The following is a 23772-nucleotide window of genomic DNA, read 5'->3' on the forward strand; positions in this document are numbered from 1 at the left end:
GGTATAAACATGTTTAAGATATAGGTATGTATGAGTTTCTCTTTAATAAATATGATAATAGAATTATGAATTTCCCTGAGTATAGTAAAAAACATTTATTAGATGAACATGTAGTAGATAAATGTTTCCCAAAATATGTTCTGCAAGCATTTAATAGATAGTCCGTAAAAAAAGGTTTAGTGTTAATAAAGGTGAGAAATGCTTTACCACAGGACTACAGAGCTTCAGTGGACGAATGTACCTTATGTAAAACTTCAAATGGTAATTATTGTACACAGCATTTACCAAACCTATTTGGGAGTTCTTTGGTTTTAGAAACCAAACAGCACTAGTTCTGTACTAGTACATGTACTTTAGGGAAGCTGGCATTTTTCCTGGGATGTTGGTTGTAAATATTTTTATCCTGGTTTGTTGTTTGTCTTTTTATCATGCTTCTCTTTTTGTTGTGAAGAAAATTTTAATTTTCATGTCATAGATTTATCAAAATTAATGAGTTAAGGATTTTATGTCACACTAGAAGGCCTTTTCCCACTTTGAGATTATTTAAAAATTTTCTTCTATGATTTCTTCTAGGACCTTCAGGCTTTTGTTTTATATATTTAAGCATCATTTATGTATTTGAAATTTATTTTGGTTTAAGATGTGAGGCTTAGGGGCTTCCCTGGTGGCTCAATGGTAGAGAATCTGCCTGCCAGTGCAGGAGATGAGGGTTCGATCCCTGGGTCGGGAAGATGCCCTGGATGGAGAAGGAAATTGCAACCCACTTCAGTATTCTTACCTAGGAAATTCCATGGACAGAGGAACCTAGTGGGCTACATCCATGAGGTCATAAAGGGCTGGACACGACTTAGTGATTGAGCGCACACACGTGAGCCTCAGCTCCAGCTTTTTATTCTGATGGCTTCTTGACTGTCAAAACAGGATTTACAAAACAAAACAAAACAGGATTTACTAAATAAATCCATGAAATGAATTTTAGAACCAAGTTCCAAAAAAATCAATCATTTTGACATTTTATTAGAATTGTATTACATTTTAGATTTATCATTTGGAAAAAATTGACATGTTATGATATTGAGCTTTCCTATCTAGGAGTACAGTATATTCACTATTTTTTAGTCGAAATAAAATAGACAATAAAAAATTTACCACATTACAGTTTTTAAGTGTAAAGTTGGTTGGCATTAAATACACTCACAGTGTTGTACAACTCCACCACCATCCATTTCCAGAGTGTTTTCATCTTCTCAAACTGAAACTCTACGTATTAAGCAATAACTCCCCATTTCCTCCTTCTCTAGCCCCTGGCAGCCACCACTATTTTTTATTTTTTAATGTTCTCTAGCAAAGTTTTATTTATTTATTTAAATTTAATATAGGCCTTATAATTCTTCTTAACTTTACTTCAAGTTTGTTTTTAAGAAATACTTACTTGGCTGTGGCGTGTCTTCGTTGTATCATGCCGGCTCTTTTGCTGTGGCACACGGGCCCTCTAGTTGTGGCGTACAGGCTCCAGAGCATGCAGACTTAGTGGTTGTGGAGCACAGGCTTAATTGTTCTGTGGCCTGTGGCATCCTGGCTCCCTGATCAGGGGTCAAACCCGCATCCCCGACATTGCAAGGCAGACTCCCAACCATTGGACCACTGGAAAAGTCCCTATTTCAAGGTATTATTACATAGTGTTTGGTGCCCTTGGGAATTGTATCTTTTCTTCCCCCACCACAGATTTTGACTGGCTATTTTTAAATGTTTTATTTTGGAATGATTTTAGATTTACAGAAAAGTTACAAAGGTAATACAGAGAATTCCTGTATATCCTTGACCCAGTTTCTTCTAATGTTCATCTTATATTACCATGGTACATTAGTCATAAATAAGAAATGAACATTGGTACATAACTCTTAACTAAATGCCAGACTTCATTCTGATTTCACCAGTTTTCGTACTAATGTCCTTTTTCTGTTTCAGGATTCATTCCAGGATAATGCATTCCATTTAGTAATTGGTTACTCCTTAAAATTTCTATCATACATGTAGCTATGTTTCCTTTCTTACTTCAAATGCTGTACTTATGAGACCTTTTTTCCCTTGAATTTTATTTAGGCTTGTTGAAGGTACGTTTGTATTGATCTTTCTGAAAACCCACAATTGTCTTTATCAGTTTCTGCTTTATTTTTCATAATGTGTTAATTTATGCTCTTGCACTGATTAATTCCTCCTATATTCCTTTGGTTTTGTCATTTTTCTCATTCCTTGAATTGAATGGTTGATTGGTTTATTTATTATCGGAGAGAGGATGAGCTGGAGCTATAGATTTGAGTCATCAGGTTACAGATAGTATCAAGCCTGGAGACTTGGATGTGAATGTAGATAGAGATGATAAAGCGGCCTGAGTTCTCGGCAACGCCAGTGTTTTATAGGGTGTGTGTGTGTATGGGCAATGCCAGTTTATATGGGGCGTGTCTGTGTGTGTGCATGTGTGTGTGTATGTGTTACAGAGAGGAGGGGAACTAGCTAAAGAGATAGGTAGTAGCAGTGAAATTGATGGTATTGGCTGTGGCCGTGGCTTCTGGCTCAACGATGAGGCAGGGATGTGGGTTTAAGTTCCAGACCAAATACATCTTCTGTCAGTATATGTTTACAGGTAGCTTTTCTGGGAGGCTGGACTGTCTTGGTGGGTGTGGAGACTGCTTGTTGTGGATGGCCTTGCAGGCAGGGTGGGGCTGTTTTGCTGGCCCCTTGCATCTCTAGAGGACAGTGGGTGGTTGCAGGGGCTAGAGGATCACGAGACTGTGGTGCCAGCTAGTTTCCCGGGAATGGTGCGATAGCAGTTGCACAGCCTTCCCATGAGATGGGCGTGGCTTACCTGTATAACTCACAGTGCTCTTCAGGGGCCTGGGTTTACTGTCTGTTCCTGAGTCTCTTCAGAAAAGAAATCAGGAGACAGGCACATGCTGATGTCATCATCTTCCCAGAATCCTACTTCCTCATTTGTTTCAAACATCACAGGGCTTTTTTATTGTTTGGCTGTGCCCCCATTTGGATTGGGAAGATCCCCTGAAAGAGGGCATGCAACCCACTCCAGTATTCTTGCCTGGAGAATCCCATGGACAGAGGAGCCTGGCAGACAACAGTCCATGAGGTCGCAAAGAATTAGACATGACTGAGTGACTAAATACAGCAGCACACACATGCCACCATTTAGTCAGTCAGTCTTTATATCGATGGAGATTCTTGTTTGGTTCAGTATTTTACTGTTACAAGCAAGGACAGTCCTTTTGGGGTATCAGTTCAGTTTAGTTCAATCACTCAGGCATGTCTGACTCTTTGCGACCCCATGGACAGCAGCATGCCAGGCTTCCCTGTCCATCACCAACTCCTGGAGCTTGCTCAGACTCATGTCCATTGAGTCGGTGATGCCATCCAACCATCTCATTCTCTGTTGTCCCCTTCTCCTCCTGCCTTCAATCTTTCCCAGCCTCAGGTCTTTTCCATTGAGTTACTTCTTCCCATCAGGTGGCCAGAGTTTTGGACTTTCAGCTTCAGCATCAGTCCTTCCAATGAATATTCAGGACTGATTTCCTTTGGGATTGACTGGTTGGATCTCCTTGTAGTCCAAGGAACTCTCAAGAGTCTTCTCCAACACCATAGTTCAAAAGCATTAATTCTTCGGTGCTCAGCTTTCTTTATAGTCTAACTCTCACATCCATACATGACAACTGGAAAAACCATAGCTTTGACTAGATGGACCTTTGTTGGCAGAGTAATGTCTCTGCTTTTTAATATGCTGTCTAAGTTTGTCATAGCTTTTCTTCTAAGGAGAAAGCGTCTTTTAATTTCATGGTTGCAGTCACCATCTGCAGTGATTTTGGAGCCCCCCAAAATAAAGTCTCAGACTGTTTCCTTTGTTTCCCATCTATTTGCCATGAAATAATGGGACCAGATGCCATGGTCTTCACTTTTTCAATGTTGAGTTTTAAGTCAGCTTCTTCACTTTCATTAAGAGGCTCTTTAGTTCCTCTTTGCTTTCTGCCATAAGGGTGGTGTCATCTGCATATCTGAGGTTCTTGATATTTCTCCTGGCAATCTTAATTGCAGCTTTGTGCTTCATCCAGCCCAGCATTTCACATGACGTACTCTGCATGTAGGTTAAGTAAGCAGGGTGACAATATACAGCCTTGACTGTATATACTCCTTTCCCAATTTGGAGCCAGTTTCCATGTCCAGTTCTAACTGTTGCTTCTTGACCTGCATGCAGATTTCGCCCTTGACCCCCAGACTGGCTGGAGCCAGAGGTCTCCAGCTGTCTGCTGTCCTGGCCCCATGTGTCTTTCTGAGGTCTGAACTGTCCTCTTCCCCTGTTTCTTTGGAGGACTGCCTGACTGGCTTGTGGTCAGCTGCCTCTGCCCAGCACTCAAGCTCAGATAAGCTGCAGTTACCCCTTTTGGAGTTGCTCAGAGCAAAGAAAGACCCATGGACAGATGGACATGACAGCCACAAGGTCCTCAGAGGAGGGCACGCTGGCTTTGGGGTCAGTTGTGGTTCTACTTGCCCTTGGCAGGGCTGGTGGTATTGTCCATGTTTATCTGTCTGGTAAATTCCTAGAAGTGAAATTGTAATGTCAAAGGATAGGTACATTTTAAGTTTTAATATAAATGACAAAATTATACTCCTCTGTCAAGGCATTGGGCTCAATTTTTGATTGAACATATTTAGCTAAATGTACGTTTGTTCTATGAAAAACAGGTGATGGGCTATTTCTTGTGGCAGAACTGAACAGAGACTGAGTTTCTTTGTCAGATGGTGAGGGTAATGTTGTAGAGGCTCCATCAGCTTGATTTCTTTAATTTTTTTCTTTTCTCTTTCATTTCAGCAGTCAGTTAATGTTATTTCTTCAGGCTCCAAGGTAAAGAATAAATGGAATAGAAAGCAAAAGTGTGAACTGTTTAGCAAACTTGTTCTTGAAATAATAAGTGTTAGTACTAGAAGTGGAAAAGATTAAGATCTACTAACATTATGTCTTATACTCATTACCTTCATTTCAGGTTATACAATCCATTGGTATTAGTCCCTTTTTGTTGGCCAGAAAGGCCTGGATTATAAGCCTTGGGGTAAAGAAGGCTGGGGAAGGAATGTAGTTTAGGTGCCTTTTCCTTATTCATTTTAGTAAAGTCCTCTTTGTCTCAATAAGGTAGACTTCAGTGTTCAAGTTCAGAACAGGCAGGAACATACTTTATTAGGTGAAAGTAGGGTAGATAAGCGCAGATGTATAAATGACAAGACAACTTAGGAAATTTTTGGTGTATAGGGATCATTAATTTGGTGTGTGAGCTGGTGGTGTTCTCAGTTAACAGTGGCTAGTGCTGTCATTTTCAAAATTCAGGGGCAACTAGAAAGTGCCAAATATTTTGCTATGTGTTATACATCAGTCTTTATTCCTTGGGAACTATAATACAGGTAAGGGTATCCCTACTTTATAGGTGATAAAACTAAGGCTCACAGTGGTTTAGCAACCCTCCCCACATCACAGCTCAGCACTTTAATGTACTCTATTTTCTTCTAGAAAATTTAATTCAAATTAAATGTTTAGTGTGTGTATTACATGCGTAACATGTATCACATGTGCCTTTGACATTTTAGGGGAGCACACACAGTCTTCAGTTAAGAAATTATTCAGAAGTATGCAAAAACTGTCGTGAAGCATATAAAACTCTGAGTAGTCTGTACAGTGAAATGCAAAAAATAAATGAACGTGAAAGTAAGGCTGAATTTGGAACACATTTATGCATTGACGTGGAGGATGCAGTAAGTACTTTGCTTGTGAAACAATATATGTTTTGCAGTGTTGAATATGCCTTCAGTGTTATTATTAGAATCTGCATATGTCTTCAATCAGAAATAACTAGTCGCTAAGTAAAGTTTTAGAATATCCTGATATGTAAAGCTAAAATGGAAATTAATCAGATACTTCATCAGCAAGTTGATAATTTAGTATATTTGGTTCTTTTTATTATAGTTGATTTACAATATTATATTAGTTTCAAGTATACAACATAGTGATTTAATATTTTGATCAATTATACTCCATTTATACTTTTTGTTTTTTAAATTTGATGATGAGTGTCATTTTCAGAGGTATGGGTATTGTTAAATGTTTGCATTTTAGTTTGTTGTGCACTTGTTACTAATTCAGGAAGTCTCTAGGTTTGTTGTTACTGTGTTTCTGAAACCATTCCTCAATTACTTCCTATCCTCTTGCTTTATTTCTTTGTATCTATTACCATCTGAAAGTTTTGTTTCCTTATTTGTAGTCTTTCTCTCCTTGCTAAAAAATATAAGCCTCAGGAGGACAAGGACTTCATGTCCTTTTTTGTTCACTGTTCAGCTTTCTAGAATAGCGCCTGGCAAATAGCAGGCCCTTGGTAACATGTATAGGTTGAAAGAATGGTCAACAAAAACTCTTCTCTATTGAATAGCCTGCCTTTACATGGGTTACCACTAGATGGCGATCATGCCTTTTTATGGGAATGTGATGCCTGATTATTGAAGTGTTAGAAGAAATTGAAAAATTATTGGCAAAAAGCAGATAATTTGTGGTCAAAATTGGTAAATGTAATGTTTGAGAATGAGGAGTGTGAATTATAACAGCTTGAGATGAACATAGTGGATCAGTAATATTTAGAATGGTAAAAAGCACTTAAGATGTATGTACCATGGGGATTTTTGTTTGTTACTGCTGTTCCTGATGTTTAGAATAGCCAATACTTGACTTTCTAGTAGATTCCAAGTAAATAATAAATATCTTTTTAAAAGAATATAAAATAATTTTTATATTTTTAAAAGAATTTTTATGTTCTCTTTAAAAGAATTTAAAAGAACACTTATCTTCCAATAAAAAAGAATAATAGTCTTTAATTATTTTAATAAAGAAGAAAAATGAATATTGGTTCTATGACATAAGTGGATTACAGAAGAAATCAACATGACCAACCTATTTTAGAACATTCATCTTGCAATAAGCAAAAATTACAACAAACTTATAAGCTACCATTTGTAAACTCAATTAAACAAAATTGAGGCAGGAACAGTTTTCTACATTAGATCTGACAGTTCCTTTATATCATTTAGCCTGTTTGACAGAAATCATGAGCTTAACAAATTCAAGGTACAGCAGCCCCTAAGTATATTTAAAGCATGCTGCTCAATAAGATGTTAACATTGTCTGATAAGAACTTTGCAGGTGGCACTAGTGGTAGAGAACCCGGCTGCCAGTGAATGGGATAGATACTGGTTCAATTCCTGGGTTGGGAAGATCCCCGGAGGAGGGCATGACAGCCCACTCCAGTATCCTTGCCTGGAGAATCCCCACAGACAGAGGAGGCTGGCGGGCTACAGTCCATGGGGTCACAGAGAGTCTGACATGACTGAAGGGACTTAGCACACATGCACACATTGTCCTAATAAAGTTTCTGTGACTCATTAGATGCTACATACTTAAAAAATTACTTGCCGCGAGTATGAATCTTTCATAATATATTAGATAAGAGATTAAGCATTTCATAGATACCATCTCTTGAAGAGAAGCCTTATAAAAAAAAAGAGGTGCCTTTATAAAGTTGATATTTTTATTTCTATTCTAAAAATATTGCAACAAGCTCAGTGAGATTACATAGATAACATATGAAAAAAAATATTTTGTTTTTGTGGCACTTCCCGCCCAGTTTTATTGAGGTATATTTGACAAGTAAAATTGTTATATATTTAAAGTGTACAACATGATGATTTGATACACACTGTGAAGGAATTCCCAGAGTCAAGTTAACATTTATCACCTCACATAGCTACCCTTTTAAATATTTTTTAATGAACGAAGCACAGTCTAACTATATTTCTATTGATGCAAAGTCTGTTTGAAGTCTGTGAAAGGTTGAAATTCTTTGGACAGTATTATGAATTTTGAATATGAGATTTTTGTACGGGTATAAATTTATACAGCGACTAATTGTGAACCAGCTTATTTCCCAACAAAAAGAAATTGTCCTCAACTGTTAATAATTTTTTAGGGATGTATATTTAGTCTAAATTCTGGGTTCTTGTTATTAACAAAATAATTATATGAATTTGAAGACAAGTTAAATGAAAAACAGAGTAACATTATTTTTACTGTTTCAGATGAACATCACTCGCAAACTCTGGAGCCGAACTTTCAACTGTTCAGTCCCTTGCAGTGACACCGTGCCCGTGATCGCCGTTTCCGTGTTCATTCTCTTCCTACCTGTTGTCTTCTACCTTAGCAGTTTTCTTCACTCAGAGCAAAAGAAACGCAAACTCATCCTACGTAAGTTTCTTTTTACAATTGTTCTTTTACTTAGATAAAAACCTGTATTTAAAAAAAAATCTAAGCCTGCTTTAGAAATGATATATACTCTGAGAGCTCAAGGTATATTAGCTTGAAACACCTGTCTTCTTCAAATTTTACAACTCTTTTCGCTAATGGAAGAGATGTGTAAGTTTGTAAGTGAATTTATAATCAAACTTTAATATACAGTATCTTTCAGAAGCTTTAGTTGAGAAAGCTAGATTCCCTGGAATAAAGTTGACAACAACAGAGCAATAGCAACAAAGGCTTTGCAAACCTGAAATTGCCATAATAGGTAAATAAATAGTAGACCACTCTTAGGCCTATTTGCAGAACTACCCATGGCAGAGCCACCGGACAAGCAGCAGGTAGGGAGAAACTGTAGTTTGCACAGGGACAGTTTGTTTATGAACAAATTGGAATTGTAGTTGCAAGAAAGTTATTTGACATATGGCATATACTCAGTATGTATTAATTCCTTTCCTTTCTCCCTATCAAATAGGGCAGAGCAGAAAAAGCACTAACTAGAAGGTTTCAAGTAGCCAAAGAAAAGTGACTTCCAAGTCTCATATGTTTCTTCTGTATTATCAGAATGAAAATATGGGTTTATCCCTGAGTAGTTTTAGTATTTTTAAAAGAGGATATTTTCTGGAGAAAAACATCATGCTTTTTTTCTCTCAAATATTATTCCTAGTCTAGGAACCTGTGATATAAAATTTCTTTCCCTGTAAATCTTTTTCTGGCATTTCTTCATGATTTATCTAACTTTACTTCTAATTTATCTGACTTAAAAAAAAAAGATTACTTGTAGATCAGTTTGCACAATACAAAGAGTTTATCATGGGTGTATTTAGTAAAGTATTTTGAAGATTGTCAGAATTCTGTAAATATGTCATAACTCAGTCTTAAAAGCACTTATTTAGAATAATAACAAAACATTGCAGGGACCTCACTGTTGAGAAACTATTTTTCAGGGCTTCGTGTACCTTTAAAGTTTAGCATTGTTATTTGTTTTGCAAATCTATTTAACGCTGCGGGAGACACATACTACTTCTGATCAGTGTCTTTGTTTGATTGGATTAAAGATTAACTGAGCATGGCCTCTACCAGAACAAGACCCAGCTTCCCTCTCAGTCAGTCTCTCCCATCAGGAAGCTTCCATAAGCCTCTTATCCTTATCCATCAGAGGGTAGACAGAATGAAAACCACAATCACAGAAAACTAATCAAACTGATCACATGGACTACAGCCTTGTCTAACTCAATGAAACTAGGAACCATGTTATGTAGGGCCACCCAAGACAGATGGGTCATGGTGGAGAGTTCTGACAAAACGTGGTCCACTAGAGAAGGGAATGGCAAACCACTTCAGTATTCTTGCCTTGAGAACCCCATGAACAGTATGAAAAGGCAAAAAGATAGTATATTGAAGGATGAACTCCCCAGGTCAGTAGATGCCCAGTATGCTACTGGAGAACAGTGGAAAAATAACTCCAGAAAGAATGAAGAGACAGAACCAAAGCAAAAACAATGGCCAGTTGTGGATGTGACTGGTGATAGAAGTGAAGTCTGATGCTGTAAAGAAAATATTGCATAGGAACCTAGAATGTTAGGCCCATGAATCAAGGCAAATTGGAAGTGGTCAAACAGGAGATGGCAAGAGTGAACATCTACATTTTAGGAATCAGTGAACTAAAATGGATTGGAATAGGTGAATTTAACTCAGATGACCATTACATCTACTACTGTGGGCAAGAATCCCTTCAAAGAAATGGAGTAGCCCTCATTGTCAACAAAAGAGTCTGAAATACAGTACTTGGATCTACTCTCAAAAACAACAGAATGATCTCTGTTCGTTTCCAAGGGAAACCATTCAATATCACAGAATTCCAAATCTCTGCCCCAACTGGTAATGCTGAAGAAGCTTAACTTGAACGATTCTATGAAGACCTTCAAGACCTTCTAGAATTAACACCCAAAGAAGATGTCCTTTTCATTATAGGGGACTAGAATGCAAAAGTAGGAAGTCAAGAGATACCTGGAGTAATAGGCAAATTTGGCCTTGGAGTACAAAATGAAGCAGGGCAAAGGCTAACATAGTTTTGCCAAGAGAATGCACTGGTCATGGCAAACACCCTCTTCCAACAACACAAGAGAAGACTCTACACATGGACATCATCAGATGGTCAATACTGAAATCAGATTGATTATATTATTTGCAGCCAAAGATGGAGAAGCTCTATACAGTCAGCAAAAACAAGACAGGGAGCTGACTGTGGCTCAGATCATGAACTCCTTTTTCACAAATTCAGACTTAAATTGAAGAAAGTCGGGAAAACCACTAGACCACTCAGGTATGACCTAAATCAATCCCTTACAATTATACAGTGGAAGTGATAAATAGACTGAAGCTATCAGATCCGATAGACAGAGTGCCTAAAGAACTATGGTCAGAGGTTCGTGACATTGTACAGGAGGCAGTGATTAAAACCATCCCTAAGAAAAAGAAATGCAAAAAGGCAAAATGGCTAATTGAGGAGGCCTTACAGATAACTGAGAAAAGGAGAGAAGCTAAAGGCAAAAGAGAAAAGGAAGGATATACCCATTTGAATGCAGAGTTCCAGAGAATAGCAAGGAGAGATAAGAAAGCCTTGCTCTGTGATCCGTGCAAAGAAATAGAGGAAAACAATAGAATGGGAAAGACTAGAGATCTCTTCAAGAAAATTAGAGATACCAAGGGAACATTTCATGCAAAGATGGGCTTAATAAAGGACAGAAATGGTATGGACCTAACAGAAGCAGAAGAGATGAAGAAGAGGTGGCAAGAATATATAGAACTATACAAAAAAGATCTTCATGACCCAGATAATCACAATGGTGTGATCACTCACCTAGAGCCAGACATCCTGGAATGTGAAGTCAAGTGGGCCTTAGGAAACATCACTATGAACAAAGCTAGTAGAGGTGATGGAATTCCAGTTGAGCTATTTCGAATCCTAAAAGATGATGCCGTTAAAGTACTACACTCAATATGCCAGCAAATTTGGAAAAGTCAGCAGTGACCACAGGACTGGAAAAGATCAGTTTTCATCCCAAAACCAAAGAAAGGCAATGCCAAAAATTGTTCAAACTGCTGCACAATTGTGCTCATCTCACATGCTACCAAAGTAATGCTCAAAATTCTTCAAGCCAGGCTTCAACTGTACGTGAACCTTGAACTTCCAGATGTTCAAGCTGGATTTAGAAAAGGCAGAGGAACCAGAGGTTAATCAAATTGCCAATATCAGTTGGATCATTGAAAAAGCAAGAGAGTTCCAGAAAAACATCTATTTCTGCTTTATTGACTATGCCAAAGCCTTTGACTGTGTTGATCACAACAAACTGTGGAAAATTCTGAAAGAGATGGTAATACCTGACCACCTGACCTGGCTCCTGAGAAATCTGTAGGCAGGTCAAAAAACAACAGTTAGAACTGGACATGGAACAACAGTCTGGCTCCAAATCAGGAAAGGAATACATCAAGGCTGTATATTATCACCCTGCTTATTTAACTTATATGCAGAGTACATCATGTGAAATGCCAGGCTAAATGAAGCACTGGAATCAAGATTGCTGGGAGAAATATCAGTAACCTCAGATACACAGATGACACCACCCTTATGGCAGAAAGCAAAGTGGAACTAAAGAGCTACTTAATGAAAGTGAAAGAGGAAAGTGGAAAAAATTGGCTTAAAACTCAACATTCAGAAAACAAACATCACGGCATCTGGTCCCATCACTTTATGGCAAATAGATGGGAATACAATGGAAACAGTGACAGACTTTATTTTGGGGGGCTCCAAAATCACTGCAGTTGGTGACTGCAGCCATGAAATTAAAAGACACTTGCTCCTTGGAAGAAAAGCTATGACCAGCCTAGACAGCATATTAAAAAGCAGAGACGTTACTTTGCCAACAAAGGTCCGTCTGATCAAAGCTATGGTTTTTCCAGTTGTCATGTATGGATGTGAGAGTTAGACTATGAAGAAAGCTGAACACTGAAGAATTAATGCTTTTGAACTGTGGTGTTGGAGAAGACTCTTGAGAGTCCCTTAGACTGCAAGGAGATCAAACCAGTCAATCCTAAAGGAATCAGTCCTGAATATTCATTGGAAAGACTGATGCTGAAACTGAAACTCCAATACTTTGGCCACCTGATGTGAAGCACTAACTCATTGGAAAAGACCCTGATGCATGGAAATATGAAGGCGGGAGGAGAAGGGGATGACAATGTCTGAGACGGTTGGATGACATCACCGACTCGATGGACATGAGTTTGAGTAGGCTCCAGGAGTTGGTGATGCACAGGGAAGCCTGGCGTGCTACAGTCCATGGTGTCACAAAGATTTGGACACGACTGAGTGACTGAACTGATCTGAACAGTATGAGTTCATCTGGTTATACAAGTCACAAATCTTGTCTCTGAATTTCTTTTAATGTCTTTCTATTTTCTTAATTCTTTTTCTTTTCTTTTATTTGCCCATTCCCATATTCACTTCCCCACTCCTTTCAATTCATCAACAAATACTGCCAGCCCTATTTCCAAAAATATATCTTAAATATATTGTCCCTTGTCAGCACTAATTCAGGGGTCCCTTGACTGATATCTGTACATTAATTTATTGACCCAGTACAATCCATTTTCCATATACCAGCTAGAGTGAATTTTTAAACACAAATTTGACCATGATCCTCTCCCATTTGAGACCCTTCCTGTGTACCTGTTGCACCTAGAATAAAATACAAATTTATTCTAGGGTCTGTTCTCCAAGCTGCATGTGATCTGACTCCTATCTGCCTTCCTAAACTACTTGCATGCACCCCTCTCCATACTCATGATGCTGTATGTAGGTTTCTTCTCCTCTCAGACACCAAGTTCATTCACATTGCCTTCCTTCCAAGGCTCTTATATTTGCCCTCCCTACTTTCCTTGACTGGCTTCTTGTCATCCAGGTCTTATGTCAAAGACCTAAGAGACTTTTTATGACCAAAGCAGGCCTTTTATGACCATCCCCCAACCTAAGAATACACCCTTCTTTTAGTTCTTATATAGCATCCTTCTTTAATAGCATTTAATTGCTGTCTAAATTAACTTTTTCACTTATTTTCTACCTTATTTGTTTGTCTACCCTGACTCAACTGTAAGTTCCATCAGAAAATGGATTTCATTTATCTTGCTCGCCTGTATCACCAGCATCTAGAAAGTACATAGCCCATAATAAATGCTCAAAAATATTTGTGGAATAAAAGAACATTATACTTAAAGTTAGCAGTTCCTAGAGTGTGTTTCTCAAAGTACTAGTCCTGTAAAATTCCTTTACATGAGCTTCATAATGTACCTGAACGTTAATTATATCCCCCAAACTTGACAATAGGACCTTTGCATAATACCTATTAATGTTTTGCAGAAGCATTGTTTATGAATTAATTGATGAATTTAAGGAAATGCTAGCATAAGCAAATAATTCTTGTGCTGTTACTTCATGGAAATTTTAATTTGCTTTTCTTTATGCTACCATTTTATGCATTCCCATTCATCAGGTCCTATGGGAACTAGGGATTTAAAAAGGAGCATGGCACAACAGATGCCCTCAAAAAATATACTGACCATAATCCAATCATTACAACAAATGTAGTAGAAGTGCATAAAGTGTGGTTGGACTGCAGAGAAAGAGAAGATGCACTCGGCATTAGGGATGTTGGAATTTACCATTAGATGATCCCTGGGGTAGTTTTTGGATGATGTGAAGATTTATCAGATAGAGAATAAGGAAGCAAAGAAGTTACAGTTATATGTGGGTGTGTGCCTGCTAAATCTATTCAGTCCTGTCTGACTCTGTACCACTATGGACTGTAGCCTGCCATGCTCCTGTCCATGGGATTCTCTGGGCAAGAATACTGGAGTGGGTTGCCTTGCCCTCCTCCAGGGGATCTTCCCGACCCAGGGATCAAATGTGCATCTCCTGTGGCTCCTGCATTGTAGGCAGATTCTTTACCACTGAGCCACAGGGTAATGGTTATATGTACTCACTGGTGTTGCTACCTGATTGGCTTAATGAATTTGGTGATTAGAAACTAGATTATATTTAATAATTTAAAATTTAAAATTTTAATTTCAAATTAAAATAATTTTAAAATTATCAAACAACATAATTAAAAAAAATATTTTGATTAAGTTTGCTTCCCAAATCCACTGAAGGCTTAAGAAGACTTTATCTTAGGTTGTTTTTTAGTTTAAGTTCCTTTTAAGTTTAGGCTGAAGCCATACACTGGTCCGAGGAAGTCATGTAGTCATCTTGCACTTTAGAGTGGTCAGGGGAGACCCTGATAGAAACTGGAATAGTCATTCTCATCCTTGGCCATACATCAAAGTTGTGTGCAAAGGTTTCAAAAAACAAAAAGAAAAAGCACTATCAGATGCCTGAATACCACTGGGAACCTAAATCATAACCTCTATTCTAGTGTTGAGAACCTCTGAAGTAGAGAGATTCCTTAGTTTTCCAGTATAAGTTACCTTCACTATGGCATAGTTGTTTTTAATTTCTGGAACATGAGAAACATGTTTAACTATAAGAACAAAACATATTACCTAGCCAATAACCATGATTTCCTTTATTAACTCTAATGACTCAGCCCTATCAACACCATAATCAAAATTGACTATATATATTTTATTCGCAGCCATTTATGTGCAGTGTGTGTAATATCCAACTCACTTTTCTGTGTAAACCGTTTAAAACTTTTTTAAACATTGCAGAATTATTTCACTGAATTCTTTCAAGAGAAACTTAGATTTGGATTTCTAGATTAGACTTCTAAATATATAATTTTATTATACTTTATAGCACTTCCATTTTTTAACTAGAGTACTTTCACTTACATATTTAAGATTGTAAGATTCAGAATGACATAGATGGTCTGTTTTATTTGGTACTGCTTCTAACAAAGTCATGTGCTTCTAGCAAAGTTATGTTTTTGAGTTTAGTAGAAAAAAACAAATGTAGATTTAATTCTTATAAGATTGAATTGATTCAGATTCAAACATAGAATTAATAGATTAACACTATAGTTTACATAAAATAATGAATTATCATGTTTGGAGAATGAAATTTAAGTTAAAATATAATACTTTTGATTTATGTAGCGAAACGTCTCAAGTCCAGTACAAGCTTTGCAAACATTCAAGAAAATGCCAATTGAAACCTACAGAATGGAGAATCAGCATCTTATCCCATGGTTGAATGGTGGAAGACACAGCTTGGTCAAAAAGAAGATAAACTGTGATTTGACAAGTCAAGTTCTTAAGAAATGCAAGGACTTCAGATTTATTTTTAAATAAGAATTTTCCATTTTTCTTTCCTTTTCCACCCCATTTTTAAGGGTTTGGGTATTTTTAATTTCCAGGCACAGCAATGTTGTCTATTTTAAAGTGTATTTGTTAAAATAACAAAAGATGCAAGAACAATCTTTGTTTTATTTTGTAGACATATTGTTACTGAGACTTCCCGTATGTCCTTGGTTAACATAGTATCTCAAATAGCAAAGTTTTTGAAAACTAACATTTAAAAATTAATCAGTTATAGCAAAGACTTTGAAAAAAATATACTTGCCAAAAAGTAGCAAGTCCAAAGATTAAATTTCTCATCATTGCAGTGTTATTATCACATATATTTAATATGTCATATATTACAATTAATATGTAATTCCATCTCTAGTTTCCTTAAAGTCATTTTTGAAACCACTAATTACAAACCTCCCAAACAATTTTTAGAACTGGGAAGGCACATTACATTTATCTTTGTAAAAAGATTTATGATAACTGGTTTCTTACTTGACTTTTATAAATAGTATTTTACACCTTATTTTTGCCTTTATTTCATAAGTAATTTGAAATCACTGGACTGCTTTATTATATTCAGGGCAAGATGGATTCTTTTTTATACCAGGGATTTGCATTGTGAAATATTAAGTTATTTGGCAATTTATAATTTATTACTATTTTAAATCAAATGTAGCATTGTCACACTGTATTTAAATTGTGATTTTCTTTTTTTAAATAGGGATTTTCTCTTGGAAGATATGGGGAGTTTTGGAAGAGAGGAAAAGAAGAAGTCAAAAAACCCTTAAGATTCAGAAAATAGGGATCTGAGGGGATGCTCACTCTAAGACTATTGGATGGTTTATACTGCAGGCATGAGTCAGTAGAGTCTGATACAGAAAGCAGTTCAGCTAAGATGATGCTTATTTTTTCTAAATTATTAATATCAAATGAAGGTGATACATGATTAAAATGAAGTCAGATATCTCACAGTTTAAAATGAATTCCTTTTTGAAATGTTTATATCAACCTTTAAAAAAAAAAATCAAAATTGTTCACAGTTTCTTCCCTCAGGTATTTTAGGTGTTTCATTTATTAATTCCTTCTCGCCATCTTGGTGGAAATAGGTTTTCTTTCTTTCCTTTTTTCTTTTTTTTAGGCTTTGTTTTAAATGTTGAAAGTATAAAGGCTGCTCTATATAGAAACAAGAATTTGCTTAATTGGTACAAGAATCTGAATCCCTTCATACACTGTAAAATGTTCTTATAGAGAGACAAGATAATGTTTTTTATTATTTTTTTAAATGTTTACCATATATACAGAGTGAAAGAGAAGGCTCACTCTTGGATATGTAACATATCCAAAAGCTGTTACAGTTTTTCTAGTCTGCTGTGATCTATTTAAAATGTGCTGCTGTTTGTTCTGCTGTTACTGTTCACGCTGCTAATGCTAATAGCACTATCTTGATTTGAAGCATATAGTTGAGGGCCATTGAAAGCAGTCCTTCATTAATGCAGATAAAATCAGTTTACATGTGCAAAGTAACAAAATGGCATTTTCGATTCTGTAAGAAGTGACTCTTTGAGCATCTTTTAATATTATGTATTTCTGAAAACCCTGGCTTTTGGATATGGCTGCTAATAAGCACTTTACAAAAGAAAAGGCATCCCTTTAATATTTTTCTGGTTGAGTCATTGCTCTTTAAAAGTAGCATCAGCAATAGATTTCAAAAATAAGTATTAAGCACTATGCTAAAGTGTGTAAATATTTCATTTGTAAAGTCATATTGAAAAATTCTTTGCATAGTTCTGAATTCTTAGATTCATAGTATATGTGTGTGTACCAGAATATCTTTAGTTTTTTGACACTTTGAAATAAAGGAAATAGCTTAAAGAAATTGAAGTGCTGTATTTTATTTTTAAACACATTTTTTTAACTTCACACATAACTGAACATCACATTTCAATTTTCAAGTGTTGAGTATCTTTTTTCTTTTTTTTTTTCACTACAAAATAATTTATTAAAACACAGCTTCAGCCTCCTATATACAAGCACACATACTCCTGACTACCCTAACTAGGGGACCCTTTTCTTCTCCCTTGCCTTGCGAACCTCTTCTATCAGATCTTTAAGATACTGGATCTCCTTGGCCAAGGAATCTGCCTTCTCTTTCAGAGCCTCGTTCTTCTTTCTAGCTCTTTACATTCACCAGTGAGAGCCTCCTGTTCTGCCCTCTTCTTCTGGCGGTACGTAGTGGCTGCTGTCTTGTTCTGCTCCATTTTCTGCAGCTTCTTGTCTAGCTTCTCACCCTTTACTTTTGCTGCTACCATCTTCTCTCCAGGAGGGTCGTAGGGTTTGGGGCGGGAAGAGCCACCGAGGGCACCTGGAGATAGCAGGCTCTTATTTGGAGAGCCCCTGGAGGTGGGGGGGCTATGCTGGGGAGAGCCCAGAGAGGAGTCGGGGCTCATACAGATGCCACTATCATCTGAGGGGGCATCCTCCTCCTTTATGCACTGAGGGATCACAGCACTGCAAGTGGTGGAGTCTGGCTTGCTATCTCCTTCAGAGATAACCACTTCACTGCATAGCTCTAAACTAAAGCAATGATCTGGAGTGGAAGACAGGGCCCTGGGGAAGGGGGAAGAGGTTGCAAGAAAGTGAAGGGGGCACCCTGGTCAATTGTTGGTAAACTTTCTGGAAGATGGCCATTTGGGTTCACTATCTCGGGGAGCTCCTTGTTAGTCTCCAGGAGTAGGGGATCAAAGAGATCACACGTGTTATCCAACGTGGCCAAGAGCTCATCTGGCATGGTTTCCAAGTCATACTCAACAGGGTATCATTAAAATCAAACTCCTTCAAATCCATTTTCTCCACCATCCAATCTGTCCCGGAGAAAGCATCCTCCTTGCTGTTGTCTGAGAAACTGACCAGCCCATCCACAGCCAGCCATTCGGAGGAGCCTGCCTCAGCCTTGTCGCAGGAGAACCCATGAGGTATGAAGTGCTTGGCCACCTCCAGGCAGTCGTCTAGGAGACCTAAGCTCTCTTCAGCCCCCAAACCCGACGGGTCGAAGCGGGACACGAAGTCCCTCACGGACACCTCGCTGCTCGGGAAGCTCATCTCGGCCATGTTGCGAGCTTTTGGTGCTTAATTCGAGGAATGTGCTTAATTCGAAGGTGTCTTTGTCCTTTACAGCAAGGCTGCTGCTGAATGCCGTGAAAAGCGCCGTGGCTTAAGCCGCTGGGGGGTTGCCGCTGCAGAGCCTGGTGCTGCTGCCGCCGCTGCAAAGGCAGATGCTGCCGCAGGCACTGCTGCCTCTAAAGCGCCTTGGTGGCCGCGGACCCTGCGGGGAGCGGGAGGAGAGACGGTGCGCACTTGTCCGGAGGAACTACATCTACAGGCGGGAGGAAGAAAAAATGGCCAGGTATTGAGTTTCAATATGTACTTTTGAAAGAACATACTGGCACTTCCCTGGTGGTGCAGTGGTTAAGACTCCGTGCTTCCAGTGCAGGGGACACAGTTCAGTCCCTGGTCAGGGAACTAAGACTGAACATACTCTGTGGCCAAATTAATTAATTTAAAAACTACCATCTATCCTATAACTTTGCTGCAAATAGAAATGTACTTTTGGATGAAGATAATGATGATTTGGATTTGACAGGTAGAAATAACATCAGCTCTCCTACAGTGCAACTCTAAATCAATGAATAACAGAGTTTAGTTGGTAAATGTTACTTCTGTGGGACACTATTTTCTAATGTTTCACAGATGGGATCTGTTTCTAGTGCAGTGTACTCCCTATAAAGTGAAATGTTTTCCCAGAACTAGGGGTTAGGGGAGCTGACTCTCCTCATGCAGTTGAAAATCCACATATAATTCTCCAAACTCAACTTCTAATAGCTCACTGTTGACCAGAAACCTTACTAATAACATAGTCAATTAACACATATTTTGTATGTTATATGCATTATATACTGTATTCCTACAATAAAGTAAGCTGCAGAAAAGAAAATATTATTAAGAAAATCATAAGGAAGGAAAATACAAATATAGTACTGTACTATATTTGTCGATATAAGTTTATGTCATCTGTTTACAAGATGAATTGTCTGTCAGTAATTACATCAATATTGTCTCATATGGTACAAGACACTATAGATGTTATTTGTATTACTAAAGATCCTGCATGCTACAACTAAAGATCCCATGTGCTACAACTAAAGACCCAGTACAGCCAAAGTAAATAATGATAAAGAATAAATTATAATGTTTCCAGAAGAAAACATGGAGATAAAAAATTTTGGAACTACAAATGGGAGGATAGGAGATAACAGAGGAAACGGTGAGAAGATTTAATTTAAGTTCCTGAAGCAAAGGAGAAATAAAAATGGAACAGAAACAATTTTTGAAAAGATAATAGCTGAGAATACTCCGAAACTGGTGAAAAACATTGTCACACATTAAGAAGTCCAAATAGAATTTAAAACAAACCCCCAAACCTAGTCACATTCATAGTAAATTAAAACTAAGGAGAAAATCATACAAACAGCTAGTGAAAAAAAGGCTTACCTTCAAAAGAGCAGTAATTAAACTTATTGTTGGTTTCTCATGAGAAATAGTGAAAGCCAGAAGGCAAACTAAATATTTTCAAAGTGCTAAAAGAAAGTAACTGACAATCTAGAATTTTATGCCCAGCAAAAAGTGTTCTTCAAAATCAAAAGGGGAATAAGGCATATCTGGGCATAAAGGCTGAGAGAATTATTAAAACAGTCCTGCATTAAAGGAAATACTAAAGACAGGTCTTCAGGCGGAAGCAAAATGAACTTAGATAGAAACCCAGTGATGTAAGAAGAAAAGATTGATGAAAAGGATAAAATAGGTAAGTCTAAATAATTATTGACTGTATACAACAATAATGCCCTGTGGGATTAAAATATACATAATGAAAATAACAATGGCATAAAAGTCAAGGTCAGATTCTTGGAGTTAAAATGTTTTAAGGTATTTGCATTATCTGGAAAGTTTCAAGTGGGTACTGGTACATTTGTTTTCTTTAAATTGGACTTAAGGTGCATTCTGACTGAGATACAATTTCATTCCTTTCATGACATCTTTTATGATTTTCTTCTGCTCTTGACTCTTCATATTTAAGAAAGCAGTTTGTCATAAATGAAAAAATAAGGACTTTAGAATCAGACCTGGGATTAAATTCCTGCTTTTCGCCTTTCTTGGACAATTTACTTCCCCTTCCTTGAACAAATGGGAGGTACTAATACTGGCCCCACGAGATTATTGAGCAAATTACATGAGATTAGGTGTATGAAGAGCAGTGTGCAATACCCCACTGTGATATTAAGTACTAAGTAGTACTTCATACTGCTTAGTAAGTAGTAGTCTTTTTCTTTTTGACAGTAGTACTCACAAATTGCAGTACGCAATTTGGCACTTGATTAGACACCTTCTCACATTGTTTCCTAGGTTTCTTATGTTTGGGATTATTATCCCTCCTCTCTTGACTAGACTAATCTTTTCTAGTTCAAGGACTATATCTCCATTTCCTCTTGTACTTGGTCAATGAATGATTTTTGGAGTCAGGGTAACACTTTTTTGAAGAAAGTAAGTGGAAAAACACTGTGTTTCCCTGAACTACACACTGTTTTGTAGCAGATACACTCAGAAGGATGTTTGAGACCTTGAAGAAAAGTCCTTCAACTGCCCTTGAAAAATATAAATGGTGAAAACACATCGATTTAATGGAAAGAGAAAAGTGCTATCTTACCATTCAGGAACGCTCCAGTTTAAGCACTGAAGATTCCAGGCTGGAACCAGTGCCAAGGATCACGGATTGCTGCCATTAAATCTAGCATCTTAAGTTGCATACAATACCTTTTCTGGGCAAGAGTTCCATCTGCTTAATCTCTACCAAATGAGTATATATTAGATCTGACTCTTGAAAAATACCAAGTTAAATCAGACAGTTAAAATAAAACCAACATCATGCCCATAACTGGTTTAATTTATCTTTCCTTTCAGTAATCCCACACATTACCTACTTATTTGCTGTAATGAACATGCCATTCAGCTAAAATAAGATTAACTGCTTAAACCGCAGCATTACAGGCAGAGAACATTAATGCTGCTTTGTGTTTCATTGTAAGATTCAGCAGTTAAATGATATGGTGTTTGTCGTTTCTTCTTTTGTAATCAAGATGGTTTCACTTAGGATTAGTGCTCCCCAGCCAATTCTCCTGATGGAACATTTGAAGCAGCACATTTCTATGTCTAGGTTACAGCCTGGCAGCAATAGCAGCCTTCGGAACCAAACCTGTTGGCCTCATCAGCACTCAAATTGCATCGCTCTTTGTGAAGCCCTCCTCTGCTCTCACAGTGATGAAAACCTTGCCTGCCATGCAGACTGTGGAAGGAAAATTGGAAGGGGGCTTGACCATGCTTCTGGAAAATAGCACAGTGATGACTCAGGTGTGATCAGAATTGAGAAAATTAACCCAAGCGTCCCACAAGTGACTGTACACTTGACTGTTCTCTGCATCAAGGTCAAATACCATTTCAACAGATTTTTCTAGATGATTCCAGCCCCACTTATCTCTCATTTCTTTGAACTCTAATTGTAATCATAGTTCTCCCTACATAACTTAAGGCTGATTATTTACTGATTTATATAATTCATATCATTGTTCTATAGGGGCTAAGATTATCACTTCAGTTAGACTGCAGGCTCTCAGAAGTCAGGAACTAACATTTGTATGGTCCTGACCCCCAAAGAAGGGTTCAGTAATTGCTCCTTGACAGAAGGAAATAACCTGTGTGATGTGACCCCTTATGACTCTACCTGGATAGTTCAGGGTGGGGACCATCAGCCTCAGGTGAGACTGCAGGGCACCCCATTCTCATCATGCCTTTTCCTCTAGGGAGCATGTTCCGTTTTCATGGTTCATCAAAAACAAAGGGAGTCAACATGGTGACCAACAGATTTTCCCATCCATTCATTGATTTATTCCTTCAGTAAAGGTTTATTAAGCACCTATTGTGTGCTAGTGGGTTTCCCTGGTATAAAGCATAAACTGTAGTTGGTAAAGAATCTACCTGCAAGGCAGGAGATGCAGGTTTGATCCCTGGTAGAGAAGATCCCCTGGAGAAGGAAATAAAAACCCACTCTAGTATTCTTGCCTGGGAAATCCCATGGACAGATAACTCTGGCAGGCGACAGTCCATGGAGTCACAAGAGTCGAACATGACTTTGGGACAAAACCACTATCACCATTGTGTACTAAGTCTTACTTCTCAGCACTCTAAGAGCTGAGAAACTTCTTGCTGACTATTTTGAATGAAATGGGGGAAAACAGTTTCAAAGAACTAGAAGAAAACTTCTTTATTCTTAGACACTTCCCTTCAACCCCAACTTTTGAGCAGGAGCTCACTCAGTAGAGTTTCCTTTTGCCGTGTTTATTCACCACTTCTTCCCATTCTCGTCTCTCCTCCTACTTAAATTGCTGTGACGGTTGGGAGGGTTCCTATACTGCCTCCCTGGCTGTGACAATAGCCGGCTATTGAATTTTCTTGTGTGAAACTGGTTTGCTCAGGTCTCTGTTGTGCAGACTGCACTTGCTATGTTGAATGGGTTCCAGCATGCTCCTCTGGCTAGGATTTAACATGAATCAGGATTCCTCAGTGGGCAGGAAGAAGGTGGGGAGGGAAGAGGGAGATTAGGTGGGTTCTACCCACTCTGCCCACAGCTTCTGGTGAAGTTTTAATCTGTCTTGGATATACCTCCACCCCCAGCCTAATAATTGTTGACCAGGTTTTGACTCTTCCAGGGAAAAACCAGAGCCTCGATTGCCTGGGAATCAACTGAAACTGGTTGGGGAGTATCAGAACAGCCGCCATCTGAGCTGGACTTCTTGGGAAACCTGAGGTCATGCCCTTGACAGCTTTGAGACCAATAGTGATCCACCCTACTCCCTTGCTTCCTTAATTTTCCTACTAGAAATGTGGTTATAATAGAAGGATCGATTTAGAATCAAGAGGGATCTTAATTA

At 38.0% G+C, this 23772-nt stretch overlaps 1 protein-coding gene and 1 pseudogene across 1 annotated transcript in view; one reads left to right on the forward strand and one right to left on the reverse strand.

Moving 5' to 3' along the window:
- OSTM1 (osteoclastogenesis associated transmembrane protein 1) overlaps positions 1–17612 on the forward strand; it is a 40366-nt gene extending 22754 nt beyond the window's left edge. Inside the window, exons 4-6 of the mRNA XM_020892364.2 lie at positions 5641–5805; positions 8173–8338; positions 15542–17612. Coding sequence (XP_020748023.1) covers positions 5641–5805; positions 8173–8338; positions 15542–15597 — 387 coding nt within the window. The 3' untranslated portion in view covers positions 15598–17612. The remainder of the gene's footprint in view (positions 1–5640; positions 5806–8172; positions 8339–15541) is intronic.
- Positions 17613–17695: 83 nt separating this feature from the next.
- On the reverse strand, positions 17696–19066 carry LOC110136580 (cyclic AMP-dependent transcription factor ATF-4 pseudogene; annotated as a pseudogene).
- Positions 19067–23772: the final 4706 nt, after the last annotated feature.

Source organism: Odocoileus virginianus, chromosome 19 (assembly GCF_023699985.2).
Source record: "Odocoileus virginianus isolate 20LAN1187 ecotype Illinois chromosome 19, Ovbor_1.2, whole genome shotgun sequence".
Classification (NCBI taxonomy): Eukaryota; Metazoa; Chordata; class Mammalia; order Artiodactyla; family Cervidae; genus Odocoileus; species Odocoileus virginianus.